We start from the raw sequence: 16644 nt of genomic DNA on the forward strand, positions 1-16644 counted from the left end.
AAAATAAACTAAATGGTCCATGGTACAGTGGATTCCGATTTGTTATTTCAGGGCAAATTGAAATTAAATTCAGTGCATCCTTTGCTTATTTATTTCCACAGTTGGTGGGTCCCCAGATGCAGCATATAAATAAACAGAAATCGAATTATATGAATAAGTGTACATCACTCACAACACTAGTCTGTTTATTAGAAAATATTTCAATAGCAATTATCTTTGAATTGCAGCTCTCTCTTTCCTCTTTTGGGAAAATGGAAAGAAATGAAGAATAGGAGATCCATGAGGGAAGGAGGCAATGAACAGAATCTGAAGGTGAAACTAAGATTCTGAGACTTGGGCATTCTTGTATAAAGAGATGTGGATAGTTGCTCACTGTGATTCACATTCATCTGAAGGGTGGAGGTGAACACAGAAAGAAACAAAGGACAATACATGTCACAGAAAGTTTTGCTGTAATGGAATACTGCTGCAGATAAGGGTGTAGAGCCTCGGCTAAACTGTACATCTCGCTGAGTTGGCCCAATTGATTAGGACCTTTGGGAACAGCATGGTCCATATTATATCTGCTGTGTGTGTGTGTGTGTGTGTGTGTGTGTGTGTGTGTGTGTGTGTGTGTGTGTGTGTGTGTGTGTGTGTGTGTGTGTGTGTGTGTGCGTGTGTGTGTGCGAGTGCATGCTTGCTTGCTTGTGAAATGTTGTTTATGTGTGTTCTGCTTGCTGGGAATTCAGCAACCAAATGTACAGGTACTATTTGAGATGACTGCAGCACTTTCTTCAAGTTTCACCCAGACAACTGCAGCACTAGAAAGAAGCTCACTATTTTGCTTAACACATTTTTATTTTCAATCCTATACTACTGAAGCAGATGTAGCATAATATGGTATTTTGTTTATTGCTTTAAGCTATATTAAATCCGCAATCCACTTGTCTATTTTTAATCATCCCTTAGGTTTTGTCTCGTACTTATTTTTCTGTTCTATTTCCTTTTGTCTACTTCTCTCTTTTACTTATTGCTCGGTCTCCCTCTTTCTCTGCCTCTTTCTATCCTGTGTCTATGTTGGGAGACATAATATAGACGGAACGCATAGGAAAGCAAATGCTGGTACATCATTTTGTCTTCACAGTATGCCACTCACCGCTCACCCACTCAGGGTATTAAAGAAGCTTCAACATTTTAGTCTGCTAGAATGGATGGACAGATTTCCATTCCCTCCTTTGTCGGGTCTCTCCTTCCCCCGGCTGTTATCCTTCAAATACAAGGGGCTGTTCCAGTCACTCGGGCATTCACAGTCAGACAGAAATACCAATACGCACGAACATCGTGGAGGGACGTCTACATTGGTAGACAGACAGACAAACGGCATGACTGACAAAGAAACATTCACCAAGCCCAGTCAATACGTTTCACAGCGGTGTCCTGCTCCGGATGATAAGCTGCTATTTACTACTGCTCCAAATGCAGTTCACTTCCAAGCTGAATCTGCAATGCATCAGAGGTTATCTCCAGGCACCCAGACAGAGAATACCTGCAGGGGGATTTCAATCAGCCTCCCCCATATGTAATTAAATGGAAATAATTGGTTTCATTCCTTTTGTCATCTTTTTTATTTCGCCAGCCTGTGCCACAGTGCTAGGCCTGCACACATGCACATTATTCTAACTGTCGCTACCTTTTCTTTTCTCCATAAACCACTCCAAAGTAATCTTTGCTTTTTCTTTTGTTGCCTTCTCCATTCTTTTCTAAAAGTAAGTGGGATCTCATCCTAAATGTGGTTGTCTGTACTGTACGTGGTGTGTGTGTGTTGTAGGTAAGTGTGTTGCTGCCATCATCAGGCAGAAACATAAACCTGCAGTCTTACATATAAATTGTCTGCATTCCACAATTGTCTCTTGCAATGCAAGGCTTTGTCTCATGCCTTTTTCTCTATATATACCAAGGGTAACTTCTCAAAATCCCTAAACTTTCCACACCCAAACTACAATAACAGTGTCCTTCTTCCCTTTGTATCTTATTTTAAGCTCTCTTTTCTTCATTCCCATCAAGTGGCTGACTTTTCCCTTTTACTGTATCTTGTCCTGCTCTGCTGCTCTGTGCCTAAACTGCTCCTCTTACCCCCTTAATTTAGCTCAAGCAAAGTGAAGCCAATGCCGACACCAAAGAGAAGCTTCCTCTACGACTCAGGATCTTTGAGAAGTTCCCCAACAGACCTCAGATGGTGAAAATCTCCAAGCTCCCATCTGATTTCACCGTGCCCAGGATCAGGTACACAGTCACAGCCAGAGTGACACATCAAGTCAATTCTAAGAGCTTATATTTTTTGAGATATGTATATAGACCTAAATGTCTGTTTTGCTGGTAAGAATCAAATTACAATATGACACAGCATTGTGATCTCCAGCCAGTTTAATAAACATAGCTCTTCTTCTAAAAACAGGCCAGACTGGCAAACAGGCATCTAGTAAAAAAAAGAAAAAATTGGCACATACAGTACTAAGTGAACCATTTTATGTTTCAAGCACCAGTAAGAGTTATTTTTTGGCCTAAATAAAAGAGGAACTAGGTAATTAAAATGAGCAACAATATCCAGCTTACCCAAACAGACCACATCAACAGCAACATTTTATTGAGTAGTGAATGCCAGTTTATTATGGGAACAGCACAACAATGAGCACTAACTATGTAAAACCTTTTAATGTGGCCACCATTTTCTAGACACTTTCTACAGTGCTGACATTATGTAAGGAAAGAACTGGAGAAAAATGTTTCAGATTTGCTCCTAGTAGATAGTAACCAATAATATTTGGCAATAAGTCCTTTTGTACCTTACTGTATGCAGATTTTAGCAGGAGAGCTGAACTGTGTCCAACACGGTGGACCTCATAATCAATTGTCAATTATGATTATTTAGTTGCTGATTAGTGCACAGCTGGGTCCTTCGCTCCCACAGAAATCCCCCTCTGCAGCCCATCTACCGCTCTGCTGCAGCAAGAACTTCCACTAACATATTGCGTAGCTGAATTTGGACCGAGATAGTTTGGCGTTATACAACAATTGTGATTATTTCTTCTATCTTTAAGCATATGGGGCTTTTCAGAAACAACCATGCATGCAATTCATCATGTTTGTGTGAATGATGTTTGTCATGTACTCTAGGGAGAGTTTTATGAAACAGTTCATCGATCGTCAGCAGCAGGACACCAGTTGTTTGTTCCGGCGTCTCCCCTCCGCATCATCCTCCTCCTGTGACCACTCCAAACGCTCAGCCATTGAAGACAACAAGTATATCGACCAAAAGGTACTTTCACTCACTCGTTCTCTTACTCACCACAGACAGAAAGTGGATAAGAAAGTGCTGACTCCATTTCCATGGCTATATATACAGAAGATAAACCATTGCAATAAGAAGGACAGTAGTAGTAGCCAATTGTACCTAATGTTCACTGTTGTGTGTATGATGTGTTTTTGGAACTAACTGACTCTCACTCTGGGGGATTCAGCTTCGCAGGTCAATATTTAGTATCCGAGCTCGTAACCTCCTGGAAAAAGAAACTACTATCAATAAAATACTGCGGTAAGACACATCTACACCTCCCCAATAAGCATGGTTTGGGGGATTTGAAGATCACAGCACATCTTCGTTATAATTTAGCTCAATATGGTTGAATTTTATTGTTTTTTTAACAGCAATTTTGTGACTGTATTTCAATGTGTATTAAAGCAGCATTTAAATGACTTTTCCTGCTCCATCTTTCATTATTGAGCAGGAAAAGGCATTGCTACTAAAATCCTGCTGACACAATGGTTATATATAACCCAGATGGCTATAAAAAGTTTCACTTTTCAACCAAATCTCCCTCAAATTTAATCACATGTGTAGACGTCTTTTAATCTGCAAACAGCTCCCCGCATTTCAGTTGTTCAGTTGTTTGTGGTCTTTTGTTATTAATCAGGAGATCATAAGATTGATTTTGTATTGACACACGGTCCTTAGACCCCAGCAAGATGTTTTTAGTATGCATCATCCACAGTCATGAAATTCATTCTTTGTGTGGGTGTAAATAATAATGTGCGTGCATATTAGATGTAGCGCTGCTCTAACAGCACTCTCTGGCATTGTTAATGCTTCTCCCTCTGTCTCACACACGCAAAGACACACACAGACCCACTTCAGACTCATTTACTGTCGCGATGAAGTAAATGGATAATTTGCTGTTCAGCATGGCAGAGATGGCACTAAGTGTAGATTAGCTCGCCGGCACCGTGTCCAAGCTGGCTCCCTCTCCCACCCACCCCCCTCCCTTATTCAGTCAGTCTGAAAGACAGACAGCACATCAGTAGTCATAACACGTTCTGTCTGGCCTGCTATCTTCCACACAAACACGCAATTAGGCCCACAGTCGCACCAGCACAGGCAAACATACACACAGCCCAGCATATGCAGGCACTCATGCATACTTACTGCCAACAAAGAAGTTATTGCTTAGAGTCTCTGTAAATGATTAAAGTACACACACTGCCAGTGCCCACTGTGTCATTAGGTCTGTTCTGGTACATGACTCTGCTGTTAGCCCCACACACACACACACACACACACACACATGCACGCATGCATACACGCACGCACACTCACTGACTAATAAAATGATTGGAACCTATTCCGGATCTTCACTCTTATGTGCCCAGAATGACGAAGGTCGAAGATAGCCCCTTAGGCCGGAAGATGGACCTGATCCAGCTGTGTTGTGGTTGCCAGCTGGTGACCTCACACTGTTTTCATTATATTGATCATGAGTAGAGAAAAAACGTGTTTGTGTTTGTGTTTCACAGAGCTTGTACCACACAGCGTATGCTAAGTGGATCCTTTGAAGGCCAGCCAGCCAAAGAACGCTCCATACTCAGCGTCCAGCATCACATACGGCAGGAGCGCAGGTCTGACCACAAACACTCACATACAGAAATGCAAACAAGTGCAATCTTACCGTAGCTGATCAGTACTATGTAATATATGTCTACTCTTTGTATCTGCAGATCTCTGAGACATGGTTCCACTAGTCAGAGGATCAGCAGAGGGAAGTCGCTAGAGACACTCACCCAGGATGTGAGCACACAGACACACACAAATACTGACATAGGTCTGACATATTGTATTTGCTTGTATGTTCTCAGAATAGTTGTATGTCAAACAATACTTTTGTTGTTTATGTATTCCACCAGTATTTCTTAAAACATCTAAGAAATACAGAAATAGAAATTGTATAACTTCATTGTCTCTTTCCCCAGCATTCCAGTACGGTACGCTACCGTAACGCACAGAGAGAGGACAGTGAGATTAAGATGATCCAAGAAAAGAAAGAACAAGCAGAGATGAAAAGGTATTCACACAGACATTGACCCAATATAACGTGTAAAGTAAGTTTCTGCCAAAAGTAAATGTATGTTGTACATTCAGTCAGTCCTTGCTGTTTCATTGACACAAATATAACTGGTGTTTGTCCCAACTCTGTGCTTGTAGAAAAGTGCAGGAGGAGGAGTTGAGAGAAAATCACCCTTACTTTGATAAGCCTCTCTTCATTGTGGGGCGGGAGCACCGCTTCAGGAACTTTTGCAGGATGATTGTTCGAGCTCGCTTCAATGCGTAAGATCAGTATTGTATCTATATGGTCTAAAGGTCAAAAGATTTTGTTTTCAAGTTTCTCTAGGCAGCCTATCCTGGCTCAGAATGGTCACAAATTAGACTTTAGAATTCAGTAATCAACTAATAACCTTCACAAAATAACCCACTTGTCTATGATTTCTTTTTACCAGTGTTGCACCAATCTTTACAATGTTTAATCAACAAATGTTTAACAGCAACAATGGTGAATGCCCCTGTATGAGTTTGGCTCATAAGACTTTTATTTTATTTGCATGAATTCATATTTAGATCCAAGACTGACCCCATAACAGGAGCAGTGAAGAACACCAAATACCACCAGCTGTAGTAAGTGTGATGAATTATTGATTCCTTCAGTCTCTATTGATCTGTTCATTCTACAACATTGAAATACTAATTCTGCACCTTATTACCTGCCTGTTGCACTTTCCCAAACAAAAATGTGGTAAGGAATGAAAATTGTGAAATAAAGAGCTGTGAAATAGATTTCACCCATTATGCAACCTGATCGTAATTCATCCGAGCACAGAGTCTGATTATGAAAGCGGGAGGCAGTCCTTTGTATCAGATACTGTTGGTGCCGTGGGAATATTACTGACATCCTTCTGCAGAACAGATTGGGCTGCTCGCAAATACACACATACACACACACACACACACACACACACACACACACACACACACACACACACACACACACACACACACACACACAAAGATTTATTCACTTTCAATTTCTGATATCTCTCCTCACATATTCTCCTACTCTCTTTTTCTGCCCCCTCTCTTTCTCTTGATTTATCCCTGAGTATTTGCTGGTTTGCAAACCAAATAGCTTTCTTGGCCTACTTACACCGAATATACTATTTCTCTGCATAAATTCCCAAAAACCATAACAATGTTAATGTGTGTGTCCCTGCAGCGATCTCCTGGGCCTCGTCACCTATTTGGACTGGGTTATGATTGTAGTAACCATCTGCTCCTGCATCTCCATGATGTTTGAATCACCCTTCACCAGGGTCATGCATGCCCCCACACTGCAGGTATTAAAAGCAGATGGATCATTGACTGCATGAGCAAGCGAGCAGCTTCATGATTCGACAGATGTTGTCATACCCGTGCCCTCTGTTTCAGATCGGGGAGTATGTGTTTGTGATCTTTATGAGCATTGAGCTCAACCTGAAGATCATGGCCGACGGTCTGTTCTTCACCCCCACAGCTGTCATCAGAGACTTTGGAGGAGTCATGGACATCTTCATCTATCTCGTGAGAAATCTCATCCAATCAAAGGGCTGATCCTAAGGGTTGAATCACACTGGAGAAAGTTTTGAGGGTTGACCAATAATGTGTCATTTGTCTAATAACTTTAAATAACTTAATTCAGTTTGATGGCCTCACTGTCATTATTTCACATTTTATTGCCATTCTGAAATAACTAATGTGCACGTAGATCATGCAAAAGGCAGATTTAATCTTTGTTCAGTGGTGTTGCAGTAGAACATGTCTGTGTCGGTTGCGATAAGGGAACGGGACAGTTACAGGGTTGTTGATGTAGATCAAATGATGAACCTGTGACATGAACACATTGCACTGTAAAATCTGCAGGATGCTTACCTATCCCCTAACCGTTCATCGTTGCCCTTGCTGTGGGACTCCTCTGTAGGTGAGTCTGATATTCCTGTGCTGGCTGCCTCCTGACGTCCCTCCTGAGTCTGGGGCTCAGCTGCTGATGATGCTGCGCTGCCTGCGTCCGCTCAGGATCTTCAAGCTGGTACCCCAGATGAGGAAGGTGGTGCGGGAGGTTCTCAAAGGATTCAAGGAGATTTTCCTGGTTAGTGGTTAGCCATGTGTAATTTCCCCTTGAGTGCAGTAGAGAAATGCAACTCTTCTCCGAATCTACTACCTTTTCTAGTCTTCAAGTTATTTTTTTTACATTAGATATTGAAGTGAAACTACACATTCATTTATTCACACACTTCGATGCAGTATAACATGAAACTTAATAGGGAACACTTATACTGTAAAAATGGTCATGAAAAAGCTTTGAAATGTGTGCAAAAACATAGTAGTACATAGCTTAAAACATGCAAAAAACAAAAATATATATATATATATATAAAAGGATGTGTACACTAAAGCATTTTATTCACCTTTATTGGATTGTTATTACTTATCGGCCATTTCTCGTCTTTGCTTACCTTTTGCTTTGCCTACCAAGGATTTTATTATATTATCGTAAGCTTGCAACAGTTACAGATTCTCTCTGGTTGTGACTTGGATTTTCCCAGATGAGGTCTCTACATCCACAGCTGTCTGGCATCCTTAGCTTGCTCTCTAATCTCAATGGCTTAGATTATGTCGAACTGTCTGCCTTAAACTCTTGATTGATTCCTCTGCAGGTTTCCATTCTGCTCCTCACTCTAATGCTCGTGTTCGCAAGCTTTGGAGTTCAACTGTTTGCCGGAAAGCTTGCCAAGTGCAACGACCCCCATATCATTAAACGGGTACAGCAGGAAACATAATCTACTTACTAAACCACCCCCTCCCATTTCACACTCCCTGTAGAGAACAACAAGCTAAATAAATAAAAGGGGTTTTCTCAGTCAAATCAATAATCCAGTGGTTTCTTTTATCCCACTTTCTTAACATTGTACTTCCTCTAGCTTGTGCCATAGCAGATAATGTATTATATAGAAAACAATATAATGCTTAAACAGGTCTTCACAGGTCAAATATTTGTAATTATAGCGATGGTTCCTAATAATATCAACATCTTTTGTACTCACCATGAACTGGGAATGTGCTGATGGTTATTATGCGTTAATATCCATTAACTTGCATATATATGAGGAGAAAAATATTTTCTTCAAAAATTGTTATGAGTTTTTAATTCTTTAAGATAAAGGGTTCTTATTAAAACCACATGTGCATTATGCAAAAACAATTACAGTATTATTGTCATATTCTGAGTTTGTTTATTTTAAGCAAATAAATGTTCTTTTTTTACATGCCGTTCTAATGGTTGCTTCATTCTGTGTTTTGCTGTAAACTGCTCTGTTGGTTATAGGACGATTGTCATGGTATTTTCCGAATAAATGTCAGCGTTTCCAAGAACCTCAACTTGAAACTGAAGGCTGGAGAGAAGAAGCCTGGTTTCTGGGTACCAAGAGTCTGGTATAGCTGCTTGTTGTTGTTTTTTATCACTGCTTGATTTAGGATTGTTTTAGCTTCAGCCAATGATTGATGTATCCATTCTGTCCTTCCTCAGGGCCAACCCTCGTAATTTTAACTTTGACAATGTGGGAAATGCCATGTTGGCTTTGTTTGAAGTGCTGTCCCTCAAAGGCTGGGTGGAGGTCCGAGATGTTATTATTCACCGCGTAGGACCGGTACTGAACCCCACCTTACCTTACCTTTCCACTCACTTCCATTCAAGTGTTCTTTTTCACTTCTGACTTCTACATTATAAGAACAATGTGACCGTTTAAATACCTCTATGCCTGCAGATCCATGGCATCTACATCCATGTCTTTGTGTTTCTGGGGTGCATGATTGGACTCACCCTGTTTGTCGGTGTTGTTATTGCAAACTTCAACGAGAACAAGGTAAGAGCCACACATGAAGATACAGCTTCCTACTTTTTTCGAGATTATTTTTGGGGTGTTTTTACATTTATGTGGCAGTAAAGAGACTAAAGAAGGAGACAGGAATGGCCAAATTCAAACTGGTGATGCTGCAATTTCATGGTATTCATTTAATACCACCAAGCTAGCAAAAACACCACCTGCAGGATTTAAATGTGTTTGTGTCTCCCACCACCAGGGCACTGCTCTCCTAACAGTGGACCAGAGGAGATGGGAGGATCTGAAGAGTCGATTGAAAATAGCCCAGCCTCTTCACCTGCCCCCTCGCCCAGGTGCTCACACACAAAATGAAACACATACACCAAAGGATTTGGCAATCATTGTATAATACAAGGCAGTGATACAGTACAGTATCAAGCATCATGTTGATGCAGCACCAGCATGATTAATCCATATTTAATAGTCCTTGATTTCTATTGAGGATTGATGCCTCAGTGGATTCACTATGACACTCAAATATAGCAGCAGTAGTGAAAAAGCTGAATAGGAGGACAGATAACACAAATGGTTTAGACACTAAATCATGCATGTCACAGCCTTCTATGGGAATTTTGTTTAGCAAATGTATCAAATCTTTTGAAGTAAACTACTAGTTTTTTAACTAACTAACCTGATGACTGTTAAGTTTAGTTAGCTATTGATCACATTTCAACACGGGAATACCTAACATTTACAGTATTGCTCTTCCTCCAGCGATTAGAGTCATGAGAATAGTTGTGCCTCGGGGGCAGTGTGGGAAATCGTCTCTTAGTACAGTTGAGGCTGAGAACTAACAGAAAATCAATGGCTTCAGTTCGAGTCAGCAGTGCTGCTGACATCAGCAGTATTAACCTGACTTTGATCCATATCCAAAGGCCCTCTGCACTGCCGCCACTCACTCACTACTGGCAGATCATTACAGAACTGAGCTGGCCTTTACCCACATCCCTACTCAAAGCACTTGAAAGAATTGTCTCTGGGGTCAGCAGTCATACAGTATGTAATCACAGAGGCTGCCACTGGATGTGCTGCTGTTGTTACATTTCATGTTCATTAGATATTACACTCCCTGCTTTGAGGTGGACACTATGGACAGTTGTAATAAATATCCCTTCTAACAAGGATTTGTTGTGACAAGGATAAAATGCAAGTGTTCTTCTAATTCAAAGCTAGCATGCTGACACATAAAACAAGCATGAACTTGAAAATGTGCATGTGAATGGGGAAATACAATTTCAGAAACCCCAGGGTTTCCCGCAGCACTTTGCAGCACTTTACAGCAAGACACGCCTGCCGCCTTAACTACGTCATTAAAAAAAAAAAAAAAAAATATATATATATATATATATATATATATATATATATATATATGAATGATATCTGCCGTGTTACTCTGTCCTGTTTTCTCCCTTTCATTCCAAACCGTGACCAACGGCAGTCGCCCTTCTCTGCAGAACGCATTAAACGTACAATATGTGACTTTCTGCCGCTCGGGGTCTCTCAACCAAAACAATGGACGGTAAAACTGGATTTTTGATGACGTTGTGAAGTTGCGTGGAATTATGGGAGTTTTTAGTGTTAAACACCTTCGCTGCCGGTTAGAATGCATCAGTTCACGGACGAGTTTACCCATTCAAGTTTATTCACGTTACGTTTATTCATGTTATTCTAATAAAATAGCTGCAGTTTCCCAACATAATTACGTTTTTCTTGATTAGATTTTTATTTGTAGCTGACCAGTTAGCTAGCTAACAGTAGCCAGCAGCTAAAACACAAAATATTTCACATATCAATGTCACCTTTTGGATGGTTTCAATACCGGGGCGGACGGGGTTTGTTGTAATGCTAGCAAGCTACTCAACGAGGCTGAGAGATGGGTGTGGCTGGGGATTGCCGGGGGAATCTCCACAATAGCGAGCCAGGACGTTTGGTGCCTGTTGTGCAGCAGCAGAACATCTCCCAGCTGCCCGGAATTATCTCCCCTTCACTTTTCAGTAATCTTAACTTTTTGTTTTGGTGCTTAACCCACCTTTTGTCGGGTTAATTTAGCTAACCGTAAAGACAGCTAAATGCGAAGGGGGGAGAAATTCGGCAGGGAGGAGATTTTCGGCACATACACCGGTAGTGCTACGGAGATGTAGCTAGCTACCGCTATGGATGGCCGCTGTTGTGACTCGGTGCTGGGTCTGATATGGTCTGTTTCCCGACGTTTAATTAAACTGCCGTTAGCGTCGTAAGCACCAGGCACTGGAGATAAGTTCTGGCTGGGGGGGTTGCTGTAATGGAAGTAGCTGGCTGATAGCTGACTGGGGGCTAACGTAGGGTGACCAGATTTCCAGGGAAATTTTGAGCATTAAACACTTAATTTCCTGCATTCTGGTGAATTTTTATGCACCTATTTCTACATTTTTTTGAATCAATGTATGCTGCAAATATCTTTATTTAAAGAGAAACAGATTACAATCCAAATATAAAAAACCTAATGGAATATATTGCAATAAGGCTGTCAGGCATTCTGTATTGCTTTCAACTATTTATTCTCGTTTGGATGGACTTTTCTAATTATATCTGAGTCAGCACACATGTAGCCTATAGTAATCATTTACTCTTACCTCCTGTTTTGCTTCTTTTGTTGGGGAAGTAACTTCCTTAATGTGCATATGACAATTATTCACCTCAATGATACATTCATTCATTTTAATTTATTAATAAACCCCTGGACTGTAATATTTCAGATGTTTGAGCAAGATTTCTGCTCTTGTCCAAAACTTTGTGCACATTCAAAATACAGTATATCTGTGTTCTCTGTGATTTGGAGGAGTCGTGATATTTTGAGAAAAATAAAGTGATAATAGGAATAAAGTACAAGAATAAAGTCACAAGCTATATTTCAGAAAATAATCTATACCTGCACCATAGTCTGCTGTGCATTACGTGATTGCTCTGCTGATACGGTAGATCTCAGACAGACACAGAGCCCCGTTTGGGTCTCTGGTCTTTGAATGAGACAAATAGTTTAACTAGGGAAGTGGCTATACGCCACGCTACGTCGGAGGTGGAAACCCGAAACTACAGAAATACACGGAGCACAAACGCAACACATCTGCCGCAGCATGTCCACAGCTGAGCGCATCCATAAACCTGAAGCTGCCCTGCATTTTACAGAGAGAGTGGACACTAAGAGACCCACAGGTCTGCTTCAGAGCTTCGTGTGGTTGAGTCTGAACCGTAGACTGGAAACGTCACGTCACGGGAACTTCGAACTAAATCATTAGTATTGCGCTCCTAAACTTTGTGTTGATAGCATCAATGTATTAGACTGATTTGGCTATGATTCCTCCGAAAATAATCAGTTTTTACAATTTTTAAATATGTGACAGGGCTCGACATTAAGGCTTGTCGGCTTGTCTGGGACAGGTGGATTTTTTTGTAGGGCAAGTGGAAGAGAAATCTACTTTGCCCCACTGGACAAGTTAAAACTCAAACAAAATAAAATGCCATGTTACTTCACGTTATGTGCCACTCATTACTAGGGTTGGGTATCGAACAAATAACGTTGGTACTACCGAGGACAGATTCACTTAAAATCAAACGGTGCCAAATTTCAGTACCCGAGAGTACATAAGAGCAAGCATATCTGACGTCTCTACATCTTGACAGAGAGCGGAGCTCCAACTGCCGACACACACACACACACATGCCGAGCTGTGGTGCCGACGGAGCGAACAACGTCAACTTGGTTTAAGTCACAGTGAGTCACGGCAACGCCGGTAAAGCGGTTGTAAATGTGTTTACACTTTTCAAAACTACACGCAGACAGCGGATATAACGCCGAGGTGAAACCCGTCACAGTATGGGTTAACGTTAGACTTCCTCTGTTACAGGCAGGCACCACTGTCTTCACTATGCCCTATTGCCTGACTGACCGGCTGAGGTTGTTTCCTTCCACTTGCTTTGTATTGGCATTCTAAACTCTGGTCAATTTATGAGTTCTATGGTTAACTGCTCCTCCTGTCGAATCAGAGTTTTCTGTTGCACAACTAAAACAACTTTTGAATGTACACATGCTTCCCAAGGCTATTTTGCAGTGGCACCGTCATTGAATCCATTGCTTAGTGCCGCCCAAGACGATTGTGATTGGTTCTCTCATCCCAGAATGCTGTGTGGACTCGCCAGACCCTCTTTCGCAGTGCTGTGGAGGAAGGTCTGGTGTCAATGTGAGACAATAGTATAATTAGGGAAAGTTGGGATGGGCTTCAGTAATAGCCATCACATTAGCTCCTCTCATCATGTTTTTAAACCACTTCAGTTTCCTAAAGCTGCTTACACATATAGCCGACAGCCGACCGTTGACAGAAAAGCCAGTCGAAATGATCAGTCTCCCCGTGTTGGTCCAAAAAGTGCCACAGAACACACCAAAAGACGAGATGAAACGAGACGTAATACATCTCTATAACAGCAGGCGGCGCTAATCTGTATTGTTGCCCAAGAAATGAAAACCGGCAGCTGATTGGACAAACGCGTCACATGGGTTTGTTTTCGCCGGAAATTCAAAGCCAGACTGTCATGGCGGCCGTTCAGATTACGATCTCATATTGTACTAAAATAGTTCACTGAAACATGTTTCTGAAAATATTTTAAGCGAGAAATAGGCCATGCAGTTGCTGAATCTGTCTTCATTTCAGATCAACAAAGGTCAGTTTAAAAGATTTTCGTCAGATTTTGAGAGACTCTTGTCAGCTCATTCCGCTCGCCATTTCCGGGTGAGTCCCGACTGCCCTGCCGGCGACTGAACATGTCAGGTCAGCCAAAATGAAGGACGACGGCACGGGACACACCGAACAGACTCGAGTCACTGACCTCGCCAGACTGTCCAACGGCCGATAATCTCCTTGGTGTGTCAGCACCTTAATGGACCTAAGAGAAGACTACATCTCCAGCTCAAGTTCAAATTTTGTTTTAGGAGATGAAATACAGAACTATCCAGTGATGTAACTGTAACGTCACTGTACGATCTAAAAACTCTAAGACACATTTGCACTGGTAGTGTGGGTTTGTCACCTTTTCTTGACACAAATGCATCCACATACCTAAATGTGTGTGAAACCTGCAGCACAATTTAGTGTTACAGGAACCCCCAAGCAGTCCATGAGTGCCATCTGCAGGACAGTAATGGACACTACCATACATTTAAGCATCAGCTGACTTATAAAAGACCACTGCTACAGTTCAGTGCCAGTTCAGACTCTCAAATGTGATCGCTGACTTGTACAGTGAATCCTACCTTGACCGTATGGAAATGTTGAAATAAACTTCCACAGAGAAATGTTGTTATAGCGATGCAGGTATCAATACATCTCTGGTCTTCTATATTCCTGACAGAAAACGGGGGTTTCCGGGCTAAGATGTATGACATTACTCAACATCCCTTCTTCAAACGGGGCATTGCTGTGCTGGTGCTGGCACAGTCTGTGCTGCTCTCAGTCAAGGTAAAGCCTTATATCACAATGCATCATGTCATTTCAATAATGTATGTCTTGTTTATTTGTTTTATTTTACATTTTTCCTTATTTTTAGTTTTTAATTTATTTTGCATGTCAAGTACAATTAAGATATTAATGTGCTAAATAAATATAATGTAAACTGACATATTGACATATTGAGCGAACCTGCTCTTCTCCAGTGGGACGTAGGATATCAAGCAACATTTCCTCTTGCCACCATGTCAGTAGTCTTCACCTTTATATTTGTACTGGAGGTGAGCCTTTTCTCCTATCTTCTTGTTCATCATTTTTATTTTTATTTTCTCTTCTGGGTATTGTCTGATGTTCCTTCTTGGTGTTGTTACCCAGGTGACCATGAAGCTGATAGCCATGTCCCCAGCGGGTTACTGGCAGAGCAGAAGGAATCGCTATGACCTACTGGTCACATCATTGGGTGTCATCTGGATAGTCCTGCACTTTTCCTTACTGGTTAGACAAATTACTGTCACATTAAGGCAGGGGTGTCAAACTCAGTTTCACAAAGGGCCACACTGGAAAATAAGAATCACATCAAGGGCCAGACATTTAGTTTATTCACATGCTTTTATTTCATCAAAAAAGTCAAGGATCTTTGACTGTATTATTGCATGTCTGATATAGCCTTCTCACTTACAATTTGGTCAACATAAAGACTCAAAAAAGTCAGCAATAAAGTAACTTTGCCATCAAAGAAAAAAAAGCGACAAAAAACGTTGAATAAAGTGACAAAAACATCGGGAAAAAACGGCGGGAAAATAACGGAAAAGCGTCGGCAAAAGTGACAAAAATTTCAGTAAAAGCGACAAAAAACTAGGTGGGACAAAATGTATTGCGAACCTAAATTGATATGTGGGCTGGATCAAAATCTGTGAGGGGCCGGATTTGGCCCGCGGGCCTTGAGTTTGACACGTGTATTAAGGGAACAGTTTAGGAGTTCTGATTAAGTCATGTTAAGTATTTTAGCAAATACTTCACAAATAATTATATTATTTTCCCCTCTAGAATGCATATACCTACATGATGGGCACATGTGTGATTGTCTTCAGATTCTTTACAATATGTGGGAAACATGTGAGTATATTTGCAAGCAAGAACATACTCAATTTTGTGCATTTTGCCAAAAAAGAATCTGTATTCCAACAACAATATATCCTTTGAAATGTGTGTGTTTGTCTGTGATGATAAAGGTGACTCTGAAGATGCTGCTGTTGACTGTGGTAGTCAGCATGTACAAGAGCTTCTTCATCATTGTGGGCATGTTCCTCCTTCTCCTCTGCTACGCATTTGCTGGCGTTGTTCTCTTTGGAACTGTCAAATACGGAGAGAACATCAACCGGTAAGGATTAGATCATCTGCTTATTGACCAGACACCCGTCCTTCATTATGCTGCTGTTCCCACTGTTGAGCAGCACTGCAGGCTATATGCAGTAGATACAGTAAAAAACATCTTTATAGAGTTGTCTGATTCTGTCTATCTCTTTTATTCGCAGGCATGCCAACTTCTCCACAGCAGGCAAGGCTATCACCGTTCTCTTCCGTATTGTCACAGGGGAGGATTGGAATAAAATCATGCATGACTGCATGGTAAGATGGGCTGCAGATCCAGCAAACATCCACACAGACAAAGGAACAGACCATCTTTTCCTAATATGGAAAAAACTGTACATTGTAAACATTATGTTATGTTTTTTAAAGGTTGCTTCACCTCAATTTTCTGCCGCTACCCTAATACAATGGAGGCAAATAAAATTTTGTTTGTGGTGCTCGCAGCAAAATTAACAGTTACTCACTACGGTTAATCACAGTTGTTCATATACCTTCGGATACTCCACAGACCTCACTGTCA

At 41.2% G+C, this 16644-nt stretch overlaps 1 protein-coding gene across 5 annotated transcripts in view; it reads left to right on the forward strand.

Annotated features, from left to right (window-relative positions):
* The window catches only part of nalcn (sodium leak channel, non-selective), an 84668-nt gene that overhangs the window by 62659 nt on the left and 5365 nt on the right, over positions 1–16644 (forward strand). For 4 of the 5 annotated variants that reach the window (XM_028591007.1, XM_028591008.1, XM_028591011.1 and 1 more), the window contains 22 exons: positions 2126–2262; positions 3154–3295; positions 3498–3571; positions 4828–4929; positions 5029–5098; positions 5281–5372; positions 5513–5635; positions 5924–5980; positions 6576–6696; positions 6788–6919; positions 7317–7484; positions 8053–8157; positions 8721–8827; positions 8922–9042; positions 9160–9258; positions 9476–9569; positions 14659–14765; positions 14960–15034; positions 15129–15248; positions 15801–15869; positions 15986–16134; positions 16289–16382. In XM_028591007.1, the coding sequence (XP_028446808.1) occupies positions 2126–2262; positions 3154–3295; positions 3498–3571; positions 4828–4929; positions 5029–5098; positions 5281–5372; positions 5513–5635; positions 5924–5980; positions 6576–6696; positions 6788–6919; positions 7317–7484; positions 8053–8157; positions 8721–8827; positions 8922–9042; positions 9160–9258; positions 9476–9569; positions 14659–14765; positions 14960–15034; positions 15129–15248; positions 15801–15869; positions 15986–16134; positions 16289–16382 (2358 nt within the window). The remainder of the gene's footprint in view (positions 1–2125; positions 2263–3153; positions 3296–3497; positions 3572–4827; positions 4930–5028; positions 5099–5280; positions 5373–5512; positions 5636–5923; positions 5981–6575; positions 6697–6787; positions 6920–7316; positions 7485–8052; positions 8158–8720; positions 8828–8921; positions 9043–9159; positions 9259–9475; positions 9570–14658; positions 14766–14959; positions 15035–15128; positions 15249–15800; positions 15870–15985; positions 16135–16288; positions 16383–16644) is intronic. The other variant, XM_028591012.1, reaches the window with a different exon arrangement.

Source organism: Perca flavescens, chromosome 11 (genome assembly GCF_004354835.1).
Source record: "Perca flavescens isolate YP-PL-M2 chromosome 11, PFLA_1.0, whole genome shotgun sequence".
Lineage (NCBI taxonomy): Eukaryota > Metazoa > Chordata > Actinopteri > Perciformes > Percidae > Perca > Perca flavescens.